The 19,873-nt window shown below is 35.3% G+C and overlaps 1 protein-coding gene across 2 annotated transcripts in view; it reads left to right on the top strand.

Annotated features, from left to right (window-relative positions):
* LOC150110124 (constitutive coactivator of PPAR-gamma-like protein 1 homolog) overlaps nucleotides 1–19,873 on the top strand; it is a 299,942-nt gene that overhangs the window by 89,339 nt on the left and 190,730 nt on the right. For both annotated transcript variants that reach the window (XM_090397994.1, XM_090397986.1), the window contains exon 8: nucleotides 7,967–8,119. In XM_090397994.1, the coding sequence (XP_090254120.1) occupies nucleotides 7,967–8,119 (153 nt within the window). The remainder of the gene's footprint in view (nucleotides 1–7,966; nucleotides 8,120–19,873) is intronic.

The following is a 19,873-nucleotide window of genomic DNA, read 5'->3' as shown; positions in this document are numbered from 1 at the left end:
ATATTCGAGGTGTTTCTGAAAAGATAGCCAAAGTACTAATAACATCTAACTTTCACACCACACATTAAATAGCAACTTTGATCTGCTCTCCTAAGAACAAACTTCATCTTACAACATATTCTGGAGTGCACGAATTTCCCTATCACTGTGACAACCTACTATGGACAAACAAGATCTGTTCTCATTCACTTTGAAGACCAAAAGAAATACATTCACTACCATTATTATGGTGAGTTTGGACTACCAGACCATGTTTTGGACACCCTGCACAGAAGATTAGATGGAAGGAAATTAAGTGCTATATAGAAGTCATTACAGTCAGAAAGATTATTTTAGAATCAGCAATAGCTATGAAATATTCTCCTAACCTTAATAAGTATGACTGCAATAATTTGCCAAAAATCTGGGAGACTGTTATCTTAAGATCAGCTCCTACACAACTGTACTAGTTCTTTTTTTTACAACATTAGATAGAGGGATCCAATTGGATCTTTAGATCGTTTGTCCTTTACAATTTGAATTGCTTCACTTACTGATTGTCTCATGTGAATAGTAACATATTGTTTGCCAGAAGATGCTGGTTTGAAATTTAGCAAAATATAAGCCATTAATGAACATATTTTTATTATTTAATTCTTTTGGTGTTGTAATACCATTAAAATAAATTATGAATAGTAGACCAGATGATTTTTTTTTTTCTAATATTTGACATTTACTGAACAGAGAATTTGTATGTCTTCTTTACAAAATTGAGGATGAATAAAGATTGGAGAGAGAGAGAGAGAGAAATGAATTAAAGGTATTGAAGTTCATGTTTAAGAGTACTTCTGGTAAATGAAAAGCATAAGCTCAGGGCATCAGGTTTTGATGGTGCCTAACTTTTGAAAAGGATGATGTTATATTATTAAATGAAACATTGTGCTTCTGGTGTGAAAGAGAAAGGATGAAGGCATTTATAAAATTCCCATTGGATTGAATGGAAGGAATTAACTTCATAAGATATTTAAAGTTATCTAAATAACAATCTGAACTACTTTGACTTTGTTCTCAACAGTGGAGCTTATTTATTTATTCATATGGAGTTTCCTCCCTTTTCTCCCCCGACCCTATTGGGGCGAGTTGAGCCCCCTCATGAGGTTAAGTATTTATGGCTGTAGATTCTGGGGCTGTAGTGGAGTTTATTAGCCCCCAGGAATGGAAATTTCTGTTTTGACAAATGCATCTGACTTGTTATTGTTGATTCTCGTAGACAGGCTTATACGTTAGTTATGCATTACTAAATCACTTAAGGAATTGAACAACGTAGATACGAATATAAATTAAATTACACTTTAACAAATATTTCCGATATTTCGGCAACATCACGCCATCTTCAAAAGGAACTGACAAAAAAAGGCACGTGCACATAGGCAATACAACACAGTAACTGAGAACGAAGTGAGGAAGCTATTCTTCTCCTAAAAGTCCTGATGGTGCCCTCCAGCAGGCTAAGTAGGTGTTCTTGGCCGTTGGGCTGAAGGTCTGCCTGATGTAAGCTTCCCAAATTTGGGGTGGTCGCATACAACCAAATTTGTTGAGGTTTGGGGAGTTTCTTAGGGCTGAGGGTGATTCCATAAATAGTCTTTCGAATTTATATTTGCTACGTTGTATTACTGTAGCTTTCTTCCACCGTATTCTGTGGCGTGTATCCAGAGCATGGTCTGCAAGACCAGAATGGCTGTACTTGTGAAACCGGATGTAGTCCTTGTGTTCAGAAATTCTGATATTCGCTGTCCTGCCAGTTTGGCCAAAGTAAGACAGTTTACAACTGCAAGGGACCTGGTATACACAAGGTAGGTCTAGGGGAAGTGGTTGGTCTTTAGTGGAGCGGATAAGGGATGCCAATTTTCTGTAAGGCCTGTAACAGGAGGTCAGGTCATGTTTTTTTAAGATTTTGGTAACTTTTTCCTAAGCTACAGTAATACACCGTAGCAAAAACAAATTCGAAAGACTATTTATGGAATCAACCTCAGCCCTAAGAAACTCTCCAAACCTCAACAAATTTGGTTGTATGTGACTGCCCCAAATTTGGGAGGCTTACATCAGCAGACCGTCAGCCCAACAGCCAAGAACACCTAATTAGCCTGCTAGAGGACACCATCAGGACTTTTAGGAGAACAATAGCTTCATCTCTTCATTCTCAGTTACTGTGTTGTATTGCCTACGTGCACGTGCCTTTTTTTGTAAGTTCCTTTTGAAGATGGCAATGTGACGTTGCCGAAATATCGGAAATATTTATTAAGGTGTAATTTAATTTATATTCATATCTACGTTGTTCAATTCCTTAAGTGATTTAGTAATAAAAGTTATTGTTGATTGTTTGCTATAATGAATTTTTTTCAGAATGGTATTGTGCTTGTGGTGCTTCTTTTGGAAATTTTCAGTAGTTTATTATGATAGCAGTTTCTATGGTGAGAATCAACTCTACAAATATAACCCTTAGCTTTGTATTTTGAAACAAAGAATGGAATGTAATAATAAATTTAGCTTAATCCTTTATCCATGTGTGAGCAAACAAAGTTTGCGCCTGAAAATATCTTCGGAACTGGGGTAAGGTAGTACAACACCGGGCAACTCGTAGCAAAGGTGGACCAAGCTAACATCACTCCTATCCCAGCATCTCCCATAATGCAAAACACATCTCCTTGCAGATATGTATAATGTTATGCATTTAGGGAAAGGCCACAACCCAGACTAGTTTCAACCTTTATTGAGGTCTCTTCAGTGGGAGCCAGGCCCAGAAGTGGCAGAAGCAATAGCAAGGTTATCTTTACCTATAGGAGTTGCCCAAAAGGTGTGCCACCTTTTTATTAAATTACTCTAGATTTAGAACAAGATGGTGAAAGTTTATTTTTCACTTGGTTAGACTATAATAAATTTAGTTTAATCCTTTATCCAAGTGTGAGCAAACAAAGTTCGTGTCTGAAAATATATTCAGAACTGGGGTAAGGTAAAACGACACTTTCAAAGAATGGAATGTGTTGCTTTGCTGTGACATAGTTGGCTTTCTGAGAAGATCATTGCTCCAAGAGCAATGAAATTCATGAGCTGAAAGATTAACATGTTTATATGCTTGCAAAAGGTTTTTAAAACTCTTTTGGATACCATAAGGAACTCTGTTAGATAGTTAATATGAAAGAGATTTGAAAATAATCCCAAGTTGACAGAAATAATAAGGTACAAGGCTTACTGTTAGAATATTTGTGGAAATTTAAGTTATTGCATTCATCTTGGATATGCAAGGAGGATTTACAGAGCATTCTTGCTTTTTTGCTCTTATGTGACAACAGGACAGAACATTTTGTCAAGATAATAAAACATTCCCATGAACTTATACACCAGGAAGAGGAAACATTCAGCTTGCTGAACCATAAAGGTTCAGCAAGCTGAAGAAGAAATCATCTGGTCTACTATTCATAATTTATTTTAATGGTATTACAAACCAAACGAATATATATATATATTCTTTGCTGCATGTACCAGCTTCTTCTGTTCCTTTTGGTCTTGAGCTCTTACATTCCAGTCCTGGATTCCCATTTTAGTTAAGTCTTTCTGGATTTTATCTTCCTTGAGCATCCACAGTATTTCTAGGTCACTTTCCATCAGGCATCATCTTGAAAGCCTCTTAAGCCATTCTTTTCACATGTCTAAGCCATCTCAAGCATAAATCCCCATTTCTAGCTGATTTCATCAGCTAGAAATGGGGATTTATAAAGTTCATATAGTTCTTGATTGTCCTCTTCTATGTTCACCTGTTGTGTTATCTCTTACAGGTTCGTAGAATTTTCTGAGGATTTTATTTAAAGGTCTGCAATGCTTTTGTATCTAGGTCTGTTATGCTCTATATAAAACAATAAGTAATGATGCCTTGTATATTTCTTGTATATAGAACACATGCCTCCAGTAGATCTAATCATTCACTACATCATTACTATCCTCCAAAATTTTATCAAGCACAGTTAAAACAGAAATATACAAGTCTAATGATCGTCTTTTATATTTCTATTTTAACTGTGCTTGATAAAATTTTGGAAGATAGTAAATGATGTAGTGAATGATTAGATCTACTGGAGGCATGTATTCTAGCTTTTAATTCTGTACTAATTTTATTATCTCAAGTTATCATGCAACTTTGATTCTAGAAATAATTGTCAGGCGACATCGTTTTGAATCCATAAATAAAAGACGGAATTAACTTTCCACGCCTCGTAAAGGTGACTTGTGACACACCGACATGCACGTCTAAATTTAATAACAGAGATAAGCTCAAGGACACTTGCCCCCGATCGCACATGCGTGCTCGACCTGCCCTAACATTCACCCAGAGAGAAAACAAGGAGAGCATCTTTGAAAACAACTTGAAGGAAAATGTCAAAATGGAGACAACAATTGGATCGTAGACTACAAACAAGTTAAATTAGTGCAAAAATCAGGTAACACCACTAGTAACTACCATGGAGACGAGTATGCAGGTGCTGCATAGGAAATGTGCAAGACCCTTGCAATTAAATATATGCCCCACAGAACCTTGCATATCCACTTCACCAACATCTATGGTCTCAACTCCAACCTTAATAGTGTCCACTACCATCTCCAGCATCTTGATCTCTTGCCAAAACAATTGGTCATAATTTTTGCCTAACGCTATTCCCACCCATATCATACCCAGATAACTCTATTGCATCATCATCCACAGAAAAAGCCAATCTCCTGGCTTCACACTATGCCCCCAATGCATACATAACTGACAATGGTAAATGCCCCCCCCCCAACCATTCTAGATACCCAACATACAATGCCTCCTATATCCTTTTGCCTGAAAGAGATCAGAAAAATATTGTCCAAATTAGACAAAAAAAAAAAAAAAAGTCTCCTGCCCTGATGGCATTCCTCCAGTTGTCCTGAAGGTTCGTGCACCAGAACTGTCCTGTGTGCCTGTATATACTCTCTTACTCCAATGTATCTATCCCTGGAAATTGGCCTATATTCAACCCATTCCCAAGAAGGGCGACAAATCACTGTTGTCTAACTACTGCCCTATCTCACTCACCTCAGTCCTGTCTAAAGTAATGAAGAAAACCATCAATTCAAACAACTCCTACACAGACTCAAAGGCACCCAGCTAATAAATGACCACCAGTATGGATTCCATCACTTCAGTTGACCTCCAACCCAATAAAGTTTTGCAGATGGCACATTGCACTTTTCCCTTTCATTTGACAAACCTTACCTACAGAACATCTACTACTGCTGCCTTCAATTCTGATCTCCAAGCTATCCTCCAATGGGGGGGGGGATCAGATAACCTTGTCAATTTCAGTGCTAGTAAAACTCAGAGATGTGATGTCTACTGACATCACACATCTCTGGACAAATGCCATGGAGAAGTTTGGTGGATTTCAAGTGGTTGCACTTGATATCCCCCAAAGCTTTTGGCAGGTTCTGGCACAAAGGCTTACTAAGCAACCTTCCATCATTGGGTCTATCTTGGGACTTCTACAGTTGGATTGCCAGCTTTCTGTCTGGACGCATGCTGTGTGTGTGATGGTGGATGGTTCCTTATCTTCTCACCATTCAAATAATGCTGCGGTTCCACAAGGTTCTGTTCTCTCATCACCCCTCTTCCTTCTATATATCAGTGACCTACTTCAGTTGACCTCCAACCCAATACAGTTTTGTAGATGACAGCACATTGCACTTCTTCCTTTCATTTGACAAACCTTACTCTACACAACTCACCTCAACCTACAGAACATCTACTACTGCTGCCCTCAATTCTGATCTCCAAACTATCCTCCAATGGGGGGGGGGGTCAGATAATTTCAGTGCTAGTACAACCCAGTTCTTTCTTATTTCTCACAAAAAAGAACTGTTTTCTCCCATTTTTATTTTTGACAACACTCAAATTTCCAGACAAGATGAGATTTCTCTTCTTGGAATTAACCTGACTTTAAGCCTTCCCTTGCATAAACACATCACAACCATTGCATCCTCAACTTAAACTAGGATTTCTCTTTTGCTCAAGATGTTACTTCACCTCTGAACAGCTGCTGAATCACAGATCTGCCCAGCTATTGAATACTGCTCTTGCATTTGGAGTGGGGTCCTAAGAGCTCCCTCAAAATGGTTGACTTAATACAGAGGAGAGCAATTAGATTGATTAATGTCCCATCTCTTATCAACTCACTCCTCCCACTTTTCCACAGATGTTTTTTTTTCTGTAATATGTGTATTCTATCAATATTTCAATGGCAAACGTTCATCTGAAATAGCATCAATAATTTCCCACTTAGTATTAAGTGGGACAGACAGAAAGTTTTCAAGTAACAGTTGGCTTGCATCGAGGGTCAGCATTAAGTCCGTTTCTGTTTAATATTGTGATGGAGGTGGTAACAGAGGAGGTGAGAGAAGATGCGCCTTGGACAATGTTGTATGCAGATGACATCTTGCTGTGTGTAGATTCAAGAGAAGAAGCGGGAACTAAACTGGAAAGATGGAGAAAAGTACTGGAAGAGAGAGGTATGAGACTGAGCAGAAGTAAGAGTATATATGTTGTGCAGTGGGTGGTGGCGGCCAGGAGACAGATCTGGAGCTGGAAGGAAATGTCATCAGGAAGGTGAGAGACTTTAGATACTTAGGTTCAACAGTGGAAGAAGATGGAGCAGCTGGGAAGGAAGTGGGATGCAGGATACAAGCAGATTGGAGGAACTGGAGGGAGATGGCTGGAGTGTTATGCGATAAGAGGGTGCCGATCAATCTGAAAGGCAAAATTTATAGGACAGTTGTGAGGCCAGCTATGACATATGCTATAGAAACTGTGGTCCTGAGGAAAAATAACATCAGCAGGATGGAAGTAGCAGAGATGAGAATGCTTAGGTGGATGGCGGTGTGACCAGAAAGGATTGTCTGGGAAATGACTATGTCAGGGGAGCAGTGAAAGTTACGAACTTAGGAGCGAAAATACAGGAGGCAAGGTTGAGATGGTTTGGTCATGTGATGAGGAGGGAGGACGAATATGTGGGAAGAAAGGTCATGCAGATGGATGTGCAAGGAAGGCTGAAGCGTGGGCGGCCAAAGAAGAGATGGAGGGAGCTGGTAGAAGAGGACTTGAAGATGAAGAACTTGGATGTGGTGACAGCCCAAGACAGGAAGGTGTGGAGGAGACTCATTACAAACAGTGACCCCCACTTAAGTGGGAGAAGCTGCAGAAGAAGAAGAAGAAGATTAAGCCCCTATCCGTTAGAAAAAGTAATCCATATAAAGAGTAGATTTTAGGTTGTATATTCTTTGACATATCTGACTGTTCACCTTTTGAAATGAAAAAGGTAACATTTAACTGGGAAAAGTGAGATGAGTAATGGTTGAAAAGCTGGGTTGAGTTTCTGTTAGGAAAAGTATGTGTAGTTTTTCCTGTTGCCAATGGATAATTTTTTTTTTATGGTAGCACACATGCTAACAGTCTGTACATGGCATATAAATAACTTGAAATGCTGTGCTCATAAATCACAGTTCGGTATTGTCACTAACTTTCAAAACCATTCGTGTTGCTTGATAATTATTCAAGTAATTTATTCAGTCTATTTTGATTTCAGTTTGAATTTTATTTTTCAGAGTTTGCATTTTCAGTTTTGATTTAACTAAGAAGCAGATCATGTAACTGCTCTGATTCTTAGTGAAATCAAAGGAGTGGCCTATGCTACTTGCCTGGAAAGACATTGATTTTAATTTGAAGATGAAATATTTTTTTCAAAAAAATAAAAGGGCTAGGAACTACTGGAAATCAATAATTGTGCTTCATTCTCTTAATTCTTAGAAAATACACTAGTTGTAATTGAATATTAATATTTTGCTACTGTGAGAAAGTGCAATTACCCATATCAAATCTAATTATTAAATCAAATAAAAAAAAATTGATTATTTTATATAGCTACAAATGAAGCTAAATGATGACTCGGGTTTACAAGGACAGATAGGCGAGGTTCCAAAACTTCCTAAAGTACCACCAGAAGTTATGCACACTGCCAGTGAACGCCATCAGAAAGGATTGATGTCACCATGGATATATCAGCTGCTGTCTCAAGTGAGGAATCTTTACATAATCAATTCTTAATAAATGTAATTTCCTTTTTTAAATTTGTATATACTAAACATTATTTTGTTGTTTTGCATTGTTTTAAACTCATTTTGTTATACATCACTCAAATATACAACAAAAATTTATTGATACATTTTATTGTAGAATATTGATATATTTTCAGATACAACATGGTATTGTAATTTACCTTAAATGTTGTATAATTAATTTATTTAAGAAGAATAAATTTATTGTTCATTGGCTTTTTTTTTTTTATTTAGAACCATAATGTTTTTTCATAATTATGGATATATAGTTTCAGCTATTACAGAATAGATTTTTATTATATCTATTTAGATATAAAATGGAGGGTAATTGTGTGCCTCTATTATTTTCTGTTAATTCGAGTGCCTCTGCAAGTGATGATATATTGTAGAATGAAATTCTTCAAATGGAACACACAGATTTTATACTAGCTGTATATGTTGCTATGGTAAAGAACATCGAGTCTTCACTCTCTGTGCTCAAATATCAAATAATAATAATAATAATAATCATTTCATGAATTAAAATTAACATTATTGAAAGAAATGTGTATTATATAAGGATTACATGGATTCTGCATTAAACATTAACACAAGCATCCTAAAACACATACCTAAATGAAACTTGCCAAGAAATTATATTCTTGTTTAATCCTTTACCCAAATGTAAGCAAACAAAGTTTGTGCATGAAGTATCTACTAGGCTTCTTGTATATAGAGGCTGATTGACTTCACATTAATTGGCTTGGTAATGAAATGCCCAAATTAAGCTTATTGTTTAAATTTAAAAAACTGCTAACACTTTTTATTCCCTTATAGAGAGTAAGCGAAGCTGTTTTAGCCCTATGTAACTTTTGGAGACTGAGTGGGCAATTCACCTTCCTGCAGTAGCCAATCAGAGATAGCTGGCCAAAGACTATTATCACTTATTTTAAGCTCCATCCAGTGAAGAGATAGCAGAGAATTGCTGCCATTGCATGGTCCCTTACCCTAACATAATATATTTATTATAATTTTTGAAAATATATTTATTTCTGGGAGAAAAAACCTGCTTACCCGTGCCATAGATCAACTAACCGAAGAACCTTCAACAAACAGGCTATGGGTTTAAATCCTACCTTGAGCATGGATGTTTCTGAATGTCTTTAAGTGCGAGATGAATTTCAGTGCCAGGGAGGAGACCACTACCCCATTTACAGGAGATCTGAAGTGGCTTGAAAAAGTTCAGTGTTTGGTCTCTAGAGAGGGGATTCTGGACTCTGTAAGAAATAAATAAAAGAAATCTTTAGTCCCCTCTATGAAACTGCTACAGGTTTATAAGTTTATAACCTTTTGCAGGTGAGAGTGACATAAAAGAGAGAAAGTTTAGGCAGCATATAAAATTATTTTTAATTTTGCTGGAAAGAATGTTTCATTAATTTGCTACGAAATCTGTATGTATTCCAATGAACTATACTGGAATTATAGTTACCTCTTGTGACACTCTTTTATTTAAACAATACAGCCTATATAGCTGAGTGGAAATGGTATTTGCTTTTACAGCTCTAGGCTGCCTGAAGAAAGACCTAAGTTCAATTCTAGTCACTGATTAGAAAAAGTTTCTCTAGTCACTGAATAGAGGAACAAAACAGAGCAATTTGGCTGACTTTCATCTAATGGATGTTATCTCCATGAGTTTTTGTTATATGAATATTTCTGTATATCTTTCCCTATTCATACATGAATAAATGGTGATGAACATTATCCAGAAACCCTGCTATATAGTTCCACAATATAAGTCTTTCAAGCCATTCTAGGTAATCAGAGCAGTGGTCTTACACCAGGCAATGAAATTCATCTCCCACCTAAAGACATTCACAAATTATCCAGCCAAAGGAGCATTCGAACCCACTGCCCCTTGGATGGAAAGCAGGTACATTAACCTTGATGTCAATGGCTAATATTTAATAGTGTTCATAGCCAAGACAACATTATCCTCTGTTGAAAAGCAAAAAATTTTGGGAGATAACTGTAGCTGATAACAAAATTGCAGGACACCATACACTGACAACTGAACATGAAGGATTGGCAGGATCCATACACAGAGCATGCAGAAGGGCATTATGAATAATGGGAGAAAGAAAGGAAGAGTGTGAAATTATAAAAATGAAAATCCAGAAGCAACATTCAAGTTTCTTAATTAATGTGACTTACATGAAATCTTTATAATGAACCAAATATGGCATGATCTGTACCACTGAAATAACCTGAAAACTTTGGTAGTCAGTAAACTTTGTAATTGTTTGCCTCGACTCACACAGAGGGAGGGAGGGGCAAGTGAACAGCTGGTGTGCAGGAATCAATCTTCCAGTTGGTAGATTAAATCATGCAGAGAAGAGAGAGAGAGACCCAATGATAGACAGCCAGACTAAGTTGATTCTGCTTGAAACTATAAAATAAAGAAATACTGCATGATATCTTCTTCTCTTCTGCTCATGATGGGTTAAGTTCTTCAAAGACAAATTTTTGCCATTTCTTTCTGTCTGCTGTCTTTTTATGAAGTTCTATTATGGAGTTTAAATGGGTGCTTTCTTTGATGTTGTCAATCCATTTCTTTCTTGGTCTTCCTCTGCTGGGCTGTCCTTCAGTTCTACCATTTAATATGTTTGGTAGTCTTTTTGGGTTCATTCTTGAAACATGTTCAAACCCAAACCAGCTTAGTTGGCTCTTTTTTAGTTCTCTACTTATTGTTTTTTTAAAGTTAAGTTCTCTGACTTTTTCATTTGTTTTTCTATCTGTCCAGTTTGTTCTGTTGATATTTCTTAGGCATTTCATTTCAAAAGCATTGAGTTTATCCATTTTCTTTTTTTGTTAAGGTCCAGCATTCTGAGCTATAGAGTACTGTGGGAATTATCATTCTTTTATATATCTTTAATTTGAGTTTTTGAGTTCTTTGCTTAATCTTTTATTGTTCCATATTTCTTGTAGTCTGCCCATTGTTATCCATCTATTATGGTTTCAAAATAGTTTAGATCTTCAGTGATCATTGATCCTGGGTAATTGAATTGCTTTACTTGCTCTATATTATTGTTTCCTAATTTAATTTGGACTGCTTCCCTTTTTCTTCCTGTTACCATTAGTTTTGTTTTACTAAAATTGATTTTCATATCATATTTGTTACTTGTATGATGTAGCTTTCTCAGGATATTTTCTAATTTTTCTTGGCTGTCTGTAGTGATAACTATATTGTCAGCATACTTTAAGTGTGTTATATTTCTTCCATTTACAGTTATGCCTTCACATATCTGTAGTCCTTCGTCTACTACGACTTTTAGGTACAGGTTGAACAAATACGGTGACAATGAGCAGTCTTGCATAACTCCCTTTTTAATTGCTATTTGAACTGTTTCTATGTTTTTATATTTCGCTACTGCTTGTGTTTCTGAATAGTAATTCAGATTGTATGATATAACATACAGTATTTCTTTAATTAGAACTTAAGTCAGGAAGTGTGCATGAATAACTACTCATTTTTCCGTTGAAAAGTTAATTTTTTATCAATAAGGTAAAAAATCCTAAATTGTTGTTTGATGTGATAAATAAGTACAGTATTTTTTATGCATAATTTTGGTATATATAACATAACAAAAGAATGCTTAAGATGAGTTAGCATCTATTCAGGCCCTTGATATGTATGCTGTATAGTTCATGAACATATCTTAAGAACTGTAAACAAAAATATTAATATAATTAATTTCCATATATTTTCTGTTTTAACTTCAGTTAAAATAATTTCAAGTGATCATAGGAAATCAAACACGAAGCATTTCAAAACAACTCAGATTCGTGTTTCAGGAATATGAAATATGAACCACACACCAAAGTGGAGGGCTGATGTCTGACCTATGTAGTTTAGACCACAAGAGCAAGAGATGTTGTATACTCCAGCTTATTTGAAGAAGGCATTGCTGTCTTTTGGTGACCTTAATATGTTTCATATTGTCTTAATCGGTTTGAAAGTTACTCTAATTTCAAAAGTTTGAAGAGTTGAAATATTTTTTTGACACTGTTCCTGCATAAAGGATGGCAATTGAGGATTTATATTGAGTCTTGGCAGATTGTTGTTGTGTGGGGTTGCTATTAAAGGAAAGGGGATAGAGGAGATAGGGGGACTGCCCATAGCCATGCCAGTTAGTTGTTCGTAGATAGTGCTGTTCCATTTAAAGAAATTTGATTTGAAGCAATGACTGAAGAGGTCAGCAGTATCTTGAGGATACAGATTGTTTAAATTATTGATAACTTCTACCAGGATGTTGGTGAATAAAGATACCACGTCCAGGCTGGCAAGAATATCTGTTTCAAAAATGGAGATTTTTTTCAAGTTTGTAATGAAGTGCTTTGAATTCTTTATGTAGGTATCAGAGTTTCAAATATGATCCTTTAGGAGACGGGCAAGGTGTTTAGACAATAGGTAGGTTGGAGAATTTCTTCCATCTACTATGGGGTATAGTTAGCTAGTGGCCAAAAAAAAAAAAATACACTCACAATGAACAGACTCAATGGGACAAAAAAACAAGGTACGTTGTTTTGAGAAACTCAAATGTAAAAAAGCTAGACTCTTAAACCATCTCAAGTTCTTAAAAAGATGCAGGAACTTCAACATCATTCCTGAATTTCTAGTTATAAAAGAAAAATTCCACTCAAGAAAGGCTAAACAAATATATTTGAAAATGTCCCTGGTGCTATTGCATGATAGGATACAAAATATCAGACATGAACTTAGCAAAATAGATCTAACATGCTTCCGACTTTATGAAGGACATTTCGAACAACATAGAAACTGACTAATGGACACTTCTTGATAACATGATACATAATAGTTTCAACAAGGCTTTTCTTGTTGGCAAAAAAAAGTCAAATTAAGAAATTTAATACATTATATGAAAGAAGTCATAAGTCTAAACCCAACCTGCCTGAGGACAAAGTAATCTTTAACCTCTCTGACCATTCCTTAACACAACCAGAAGTTGCCATACTGAAAAAAATGATTCAATTTTGCTATCGCACTTAACCATATTCCAAAGGTCGACATTATTTCCGACATAGAGACAGCACTCTGGTCTTTGTCCGAAACAATAGCCAATGATCTTAGATTAAAGAGCGCTGTTATCCTTTCGTCATCAAGACCACCAAACCAAAATACGAGGGTGGTCTGAAACGTTCTCGGCCTAGATCATAGATGGCAACGCTATCGGCAAGATTTATATTTTTTTAACTTGGTATATCTGTCATAAGCATCCATGTGAAATTGTAAGTCATTCTATCAAGTAGTTTTTTTATACAGCTGTTTGAAGCAAAAGTGCTGTCTGTATCTTGAAATGGAATAAAATTGAGTATCGTGTGGTTATGAAATTCTTTGTAAAAGAAGGTTTAATGCCAAAAGAAATTTATTTGAAGTTGATAAAAGTTTATGAGCACTCTTCTCCTTCATTTTCTACAATTAAGCAGTGGGCTCCCAAGTTTAAACGTGGCCGTACCAGCCTTGAAGATGATTCACATGAAGGACGTCGATAACAACACCAGGAATCATTGATCAAGTGCACAATATGGTATTGGATGACCGGCGAGTCAGAGTGCGTGCAATTGCTGAGACTAGGCATTTCAAAAGAACGTGTAAGATATATTTTGCATGAGGAATTGCAAATGAAAAAGCTTTGCATAAGATGAGTGCTGTGCTTGCTCACAGCAGATCAAAAATGCACTCGCATGAAAATCTTTGAACAATGCTTGGAGCATTTTAACAAGAATAAAACTGATTTTGTGTGTAGATTTTTTTTACTATAGATGAGACTTGTATTCACCATTACACACCAGAATCCAAACATCAGTCAAAATAGTGGACAGAAGCCGGTTGTTCAGCATCAAAGAAGACAAAGCCAGTTCCATCATCAGGAAAGGTCATGGCATCTGTGTTTTGGAATGCTAAAGACATTTTGTTTATTAATTATCTTGAAAAGGATAAAACAGTAACCAGGAAATATTATTCCGATCTTTTAACCAGACTAGACAAAAAAATTCATGAGAAAAGACCTGGTTTGCAGAAGGAAAAAATCAACTTTCATCAGGACAACCACCCACAAAGGTGTTTTGGCAATGGGAAATTAAGGGATCTGCAATATGAATTGTTGGAACATCCACCCTGTTCCCCAGATTTGGCTCCCTCTGACTTCTATCTGTTCCCAAAACTGAAACTCTTCCTTGCTGGTCGGCGTTTTTCTTCGAATCAAGAGGTGATTGCAGCTATAGAGGGATATTTTGCAGATCTTACTGAAAACTACTACAAGAACGGAATAATGGCGCTGACACATCGCTGGAATAAATTTATTAGTCTTAACGGAGATTATATTGAAAAATAAAAGTAATTTTGAAATTATAAATTTGTTTTTTCATTGTTAGGCTGAGACCTTTTCAGACTACCCTTGTATAACACCTTCAGAAAAGAGAACTCTCCAACTTGAAGAAGGACAAATAAATCATCATTTTAAAGGCAGACAAAGGAAACTCGACGGTTATCCTCAACATCAAAGACTACACAGCTAAGATCACAGAGTTACTCTCAGATACATCAACTTCGGATATTAGACTCAGACCCTACATGGAAAAACCACGAGGCCACTAATAACTTATTACGTAATATGAATAGTTGGTCGACAGATCTACAACAGATATTGAAGTTGTTGCACCCAGTGACACCGAGATTATACGGTTCTCCTAAAGTTCACAAAAGTGGAGTCCCTCTATGCCCCATAGTAGATGGAAGAAATTCTCCAACCTACCTATTGTTTAAACACGTTGCCCATCTCCTAAAGGATCATATTCGAAACTCTGATACCTACATAAAGAATTCAAAGCACTTCATTACATAATTGAAAAAATCTCCATTTTTGAAACAGATATTCTCGCCAGCCTGGATGTGGTATCTTTATTCACCAACATCCCGGTAGAAGACGTTATCAACATTTTAAACAATCCGTATCCCCAAGATACTGCTGACCTCTTCAGTCATTGCTTCAAATCAAACTTCTTTAAATGGAACGGCACTATCTACGAACAACTAACTGGCTTGGCTATGGGTAGTCCCCTATCTCCTCCATGTGCAGATCTATTCATGGAGAAACTAGAAAATTACATCCTTTCTGAATTAGATCCTAAGTCATTAGTATGGTGGAGGTATGTTGATGATGTTTTTATAATTTGGAGAAACACTAAAACAGCACTTTTTGACTTTCTAACAAGGATAAATTTCTTCTATCAGAAAATCAAATTTACCTTGGAACTTGAGAAGGCTAGACAACTACCATTTTGCGATACCCTAATCAAAAAACAAGCAGAGATGGACATATCAGCCTTAAAGTCTACCGTAAAGCAACTCATACTGGACGTTATCTTTACTTCTCGTCTACTCACCACATTTCTCAAAAACTTAGCATCATACACATGCTCAAAAATAGAGCCACCAGCATCTTATCAGATGAAAAAGATCTCCATGACGAATTAACTCATATATCACAGACCCTGGTAAACAATGGCTATCCAAGAAATTTAATTAAAAAGATTCTTCATAGCAACCCCACACAACAACAACAATCTGCCAAGACTCAATATAAATCCTCAATTGCCATCTCTTATGCAGGAACAGTGTCAAAAAAAAAAAAGATTTCAACACTCTTCAAACCTTTTGAAATTAGAGTAACTTTCAAACCAATCAAGACAATACGAAACATATTAAGGTCACCAAAAGACATCAATGCTTCTTCAAATACGCTGGAGTATACACCATCCCTTGCTCTTGTGGTCTAATCTACATAAGTCAGACATAAAGAAGTTTTGAAATAAGAAAAACGGAACACGTAGGGGATGTTAAAAACAACAGAATAGATAGTTCCGGATTAGCTCTCCACTTCTTCAAAACAAGCCACACCATTGAATGGAACGAAAATTCCTTATCTAGAAGAAAATATCCCATGTCACAAATTCAAAGAAGCCACAGTGGTTCTCCGTTCTGAAAGCTGCCTAAACAGAAATCAAGGAATGATCCTGCCTGACATATGGAAAACCCTAATAAGATCATTAAGCTTGCCAGAATTTAATTTTGCTACAAACTACAGAGCATGCACATACAACAATAACTAATGAAACGCACACTCCATGCATATAATGTCACGCGTCTTTTTTAATTTTGTTATATTTTATACGTTTCTTCTATGTACTAGTGACTTTGAGTTGTCTTTATCATTTGTATGTGCTGAAGAAGCCAAACAGCCCAGTCAGTGAACTTGTTGGCATAATTTATCATTAAATTTATTGGTTTAAAAAAGAAAAAAAAAGTGTAATCTTATTCTAAAATTAAGAGAACTTCAGTTGGTTACTTTACGAAACAACAGTGAAAGTAAACAAGAAACTTATATAACTAAACACAGTAACATAAAAATAAAGTAGTAAAGTTAAAATCTAAAATTTCGGTATAAAGTACTGTAAACATATTAAAAGTAGATGCAAAAGTTAACTAAAATGAAAGAATTCTGCAGACAATTGAGATCAGTTTCTTGTCTGTGTATGCATATCTGGATTGGTTTGGCTTGGAATGAAAGAAGTCATACTCTCAGCTCTTTAAAGAAAATTATGAGCTTTTTAAATGATGACAACTATTTCTTGAAAATAAAGTTATTCAGCAATTATTGTAAAATTGATCCTCAGTTACAGCAGAAGGGAGTATTCTTGTTGCATGACAATTGAGAGATGAGGGAGTAAAACATTTCACCAAAAGAGACCTCAGTGCTAATTCTGTGGTGATGTTTCAGCTTTAAAATGAGTTCATATTTCAGGGCTTCACATGCTTCAGTAATAAAAGTTACTTGACCAGTAAATATATATATATATATATATATATATATATATATATGATATGCACATGCCACTAATAAGTTAATATCCTATACTGTGTATAGTAGAGTTGCCACACCTCTCTCAGTTTTATAAATTTGCCTCCAACTTCCACTCCATACATCCTAGATGAGTCTTTGACTCCAAGGGAGTCTTGGGTAATAATGTTGTGTCCCATTTTACGATTTTTATTCTATCTAGTAATTTCCTCTTATCTATGTTCTTCTATTATTTACGCTCGAGATATCACCAAAACTTATACTAATATCCAAGTTATTTCTCCCCTTAGTACCCCTAATATTTGTATTTATACTGCGCCTTTTAGGATATTTAGTTTAAGATATTATATACGAAAACAAGGAGAAAGAACTCAAATATGTCTGAAAGTGAAACAATATTGCAGTTATGACACTTTATCTCGTTTCTTAACATTAATTTCCCACATGATTAGGTTCGTAATTTTTCAAGTGGTGCATTGGACAGCAATTTCAGACAACTCTTTTATCATTGAACAAAGGTTTATTAAATTCCTTAACATGGTACAATTCAATTTTGTGATTACTCAATTTAATGCTAAACTAAATACTTATAAACTAACATTAGCTTATTACAAGTGATTAGGCTATGATCCTATAATGAGTATTACGATCATGCTGCCATAACAATTCAACACATAAATTCACTTGACATGGACAAATAAGATTAATTCACACTATTCGACTATTCAAACTTAAGTAGGTTAACTAAGCCCTTTTTTGCACTAACACACATCTATGACATTTTAACTTTCCAATACATTACAATAGACATGCAAAATTCTCAGGACACTTAATTATTCACATAACATTAACACTAGCCAGCTTACTTTTAATATATTCTGTCGGATACTAAAGTCCTAGTATAAATTTTCCTTGGTCACTTCAACAGTTCCGTATTAGAATAATGATACTTATCACAGACAAATTTTAGTTAACATTAGTTATATTTTACAGTACCTTTCTTTCTTGGGTTTTTCATATGGACCTTTACCTTCTTCTGATTGAACTATCTTGATATAACCTCACCAATAATCTGCTTCTCCCACGTTCTTTTTGGAATTGAACTAGGCTTACGCTGGCTTAACTTTTCGTAACTCCGAACACACTTCGAATCATTTATATATCGGCTGTGCAACTCGCCACGTGGACATCGATTTCTTTACCTCCTTCCGTTTTTCGTAGTTGTCACTGAAGTTGGAACACAAAGAATATGCATTCTTTTCCTCGACTATATGGCATTCTTCGCTTCTCACATAGGAAATACGGAAGCGAAATTCCACTCACTTTTGTTTCCTTGTTGTGACGTGGAGATATAACCCCTATCTCTCCACTCAGGAAAACACCGTGAAATCCCTACTCAAGAGCTCGCGAAGGGCTCTCCTGGAACAGAATCCAAACCAAAAAAGCCTCGTGGGGGGGGGGGGTTCCAACCCTTTTATACCTGTTCTCCTAACGGCACTTTTTCTAACTTCTTTTCTCCGCCCCCTACTTGTTTTTACTTCATCAACCAATTAGGGTGGCGTTTTTCTGCCAAACGTCCTTTGATCGGCGAGCCCGTAACGAAGTCTCAATCTGGGAATTGACCCTAAGCGATTTTCTGTTGTTTTTCTTGTGCTAGCCTCTAACTTAATCCCCTTTCAAATTTTTTCTATGAATTTACTTAACTTAATCTCTAGCCTCTCACATACCATCTCTTATGACTAATCCTTTTCTGTCTTATTTAACTTTTCTCATTTAAATCATATCACAATATTAATATATTCTTTCTTTTGTTAGTTAGTTTAACAAAACCTTTATTTTTTTTATATATTTTATTGGATGCAAGAATCTTTCCTTTTCTTTTAATTAATTCAACTATTATCTTTTATGCAGGGTTTTTAATTTATTTTATTTATTCTTCATGTTACACCATGATAGCTGAGAATTCTATATTCTTAAGATATCAGGGTGTAACAATAATAATAACAATACATGAAATGTCCTGTTTTTTTGAGACCTGTATTAGAAAAAATAACTTATGTTTTTCAATATTTAATGATTAAAATTAATAAATGTGTACTTGATAAAATTTAACCCCCCCCCCCCACACTCTTTTTCTCAGGACAGCATAGAATGCTGAAATACAGTATTTAGAATAAGAAGTTGGATGAACAGCAGCTGTCAAGGTGGTGTCATCAGTAACATTTTGTTTGTAATCCAAAAAAGATAGAGAACTTTTTTTTTTTTCAAGTAAATCAACTTTTGTGCAAATTTCTAAAGCATCAGCAAAATCAATTTATCAGTAATCAAGTTAGAGTATATGACTTGAAGATATTTATTAAAAAAAAAATTCAATTTTCATTCATAGCCATTTATTAAAATGCAATTTTTAATTTAAAATGAAAAGTCTGATGAATTATTAGAAGTGGTACAAGATCTTCAACTTACTTAATCATGTAATTAATAGAGATAAATTATATAATGAATATGTAATTTTGAGGGAAGATAATTTAATTCAAATTATCTTAGATTGTTTTAATAAATAAGTTTGAATATATATAAGTTTTTTTTATTGCATTATGTTTAGTTAGTATTCTAAAAATGTCAACTTGTTAAGTTCGGAAAGTGAATTGCTGTAATATATGAACATACATATTAATATTAGAAGGTTTATAAAAGCCAATGAAGAAATGATAATGGGAGAGAAAATGCTAACAGAAAGTGAAAGATATAATTTTCATATGCATTTTCTTTTTTTAAGCAAAATTTTCAGCCAA

The sequence above is a fragment of the Typopeltis vanoorti genome, chromosome 1 (assembly GCF_054136105.1).
Source record: "Typopeltis vanoorti isolate ZY-2024b chromosome 1, IOZ_Tvanoo_1.0, whole genome shotgun sequence".
Taxonomy (NCBI): Eukaryota; Metazoa; Arthropoda; class Arachnida; order Uropygi; family Thelyphonidae; genus Typopeltis; species Typopeltis vanoorti.
This window is presented reverse-complemented; position numbering and strand designations above follow the sequence as displayed.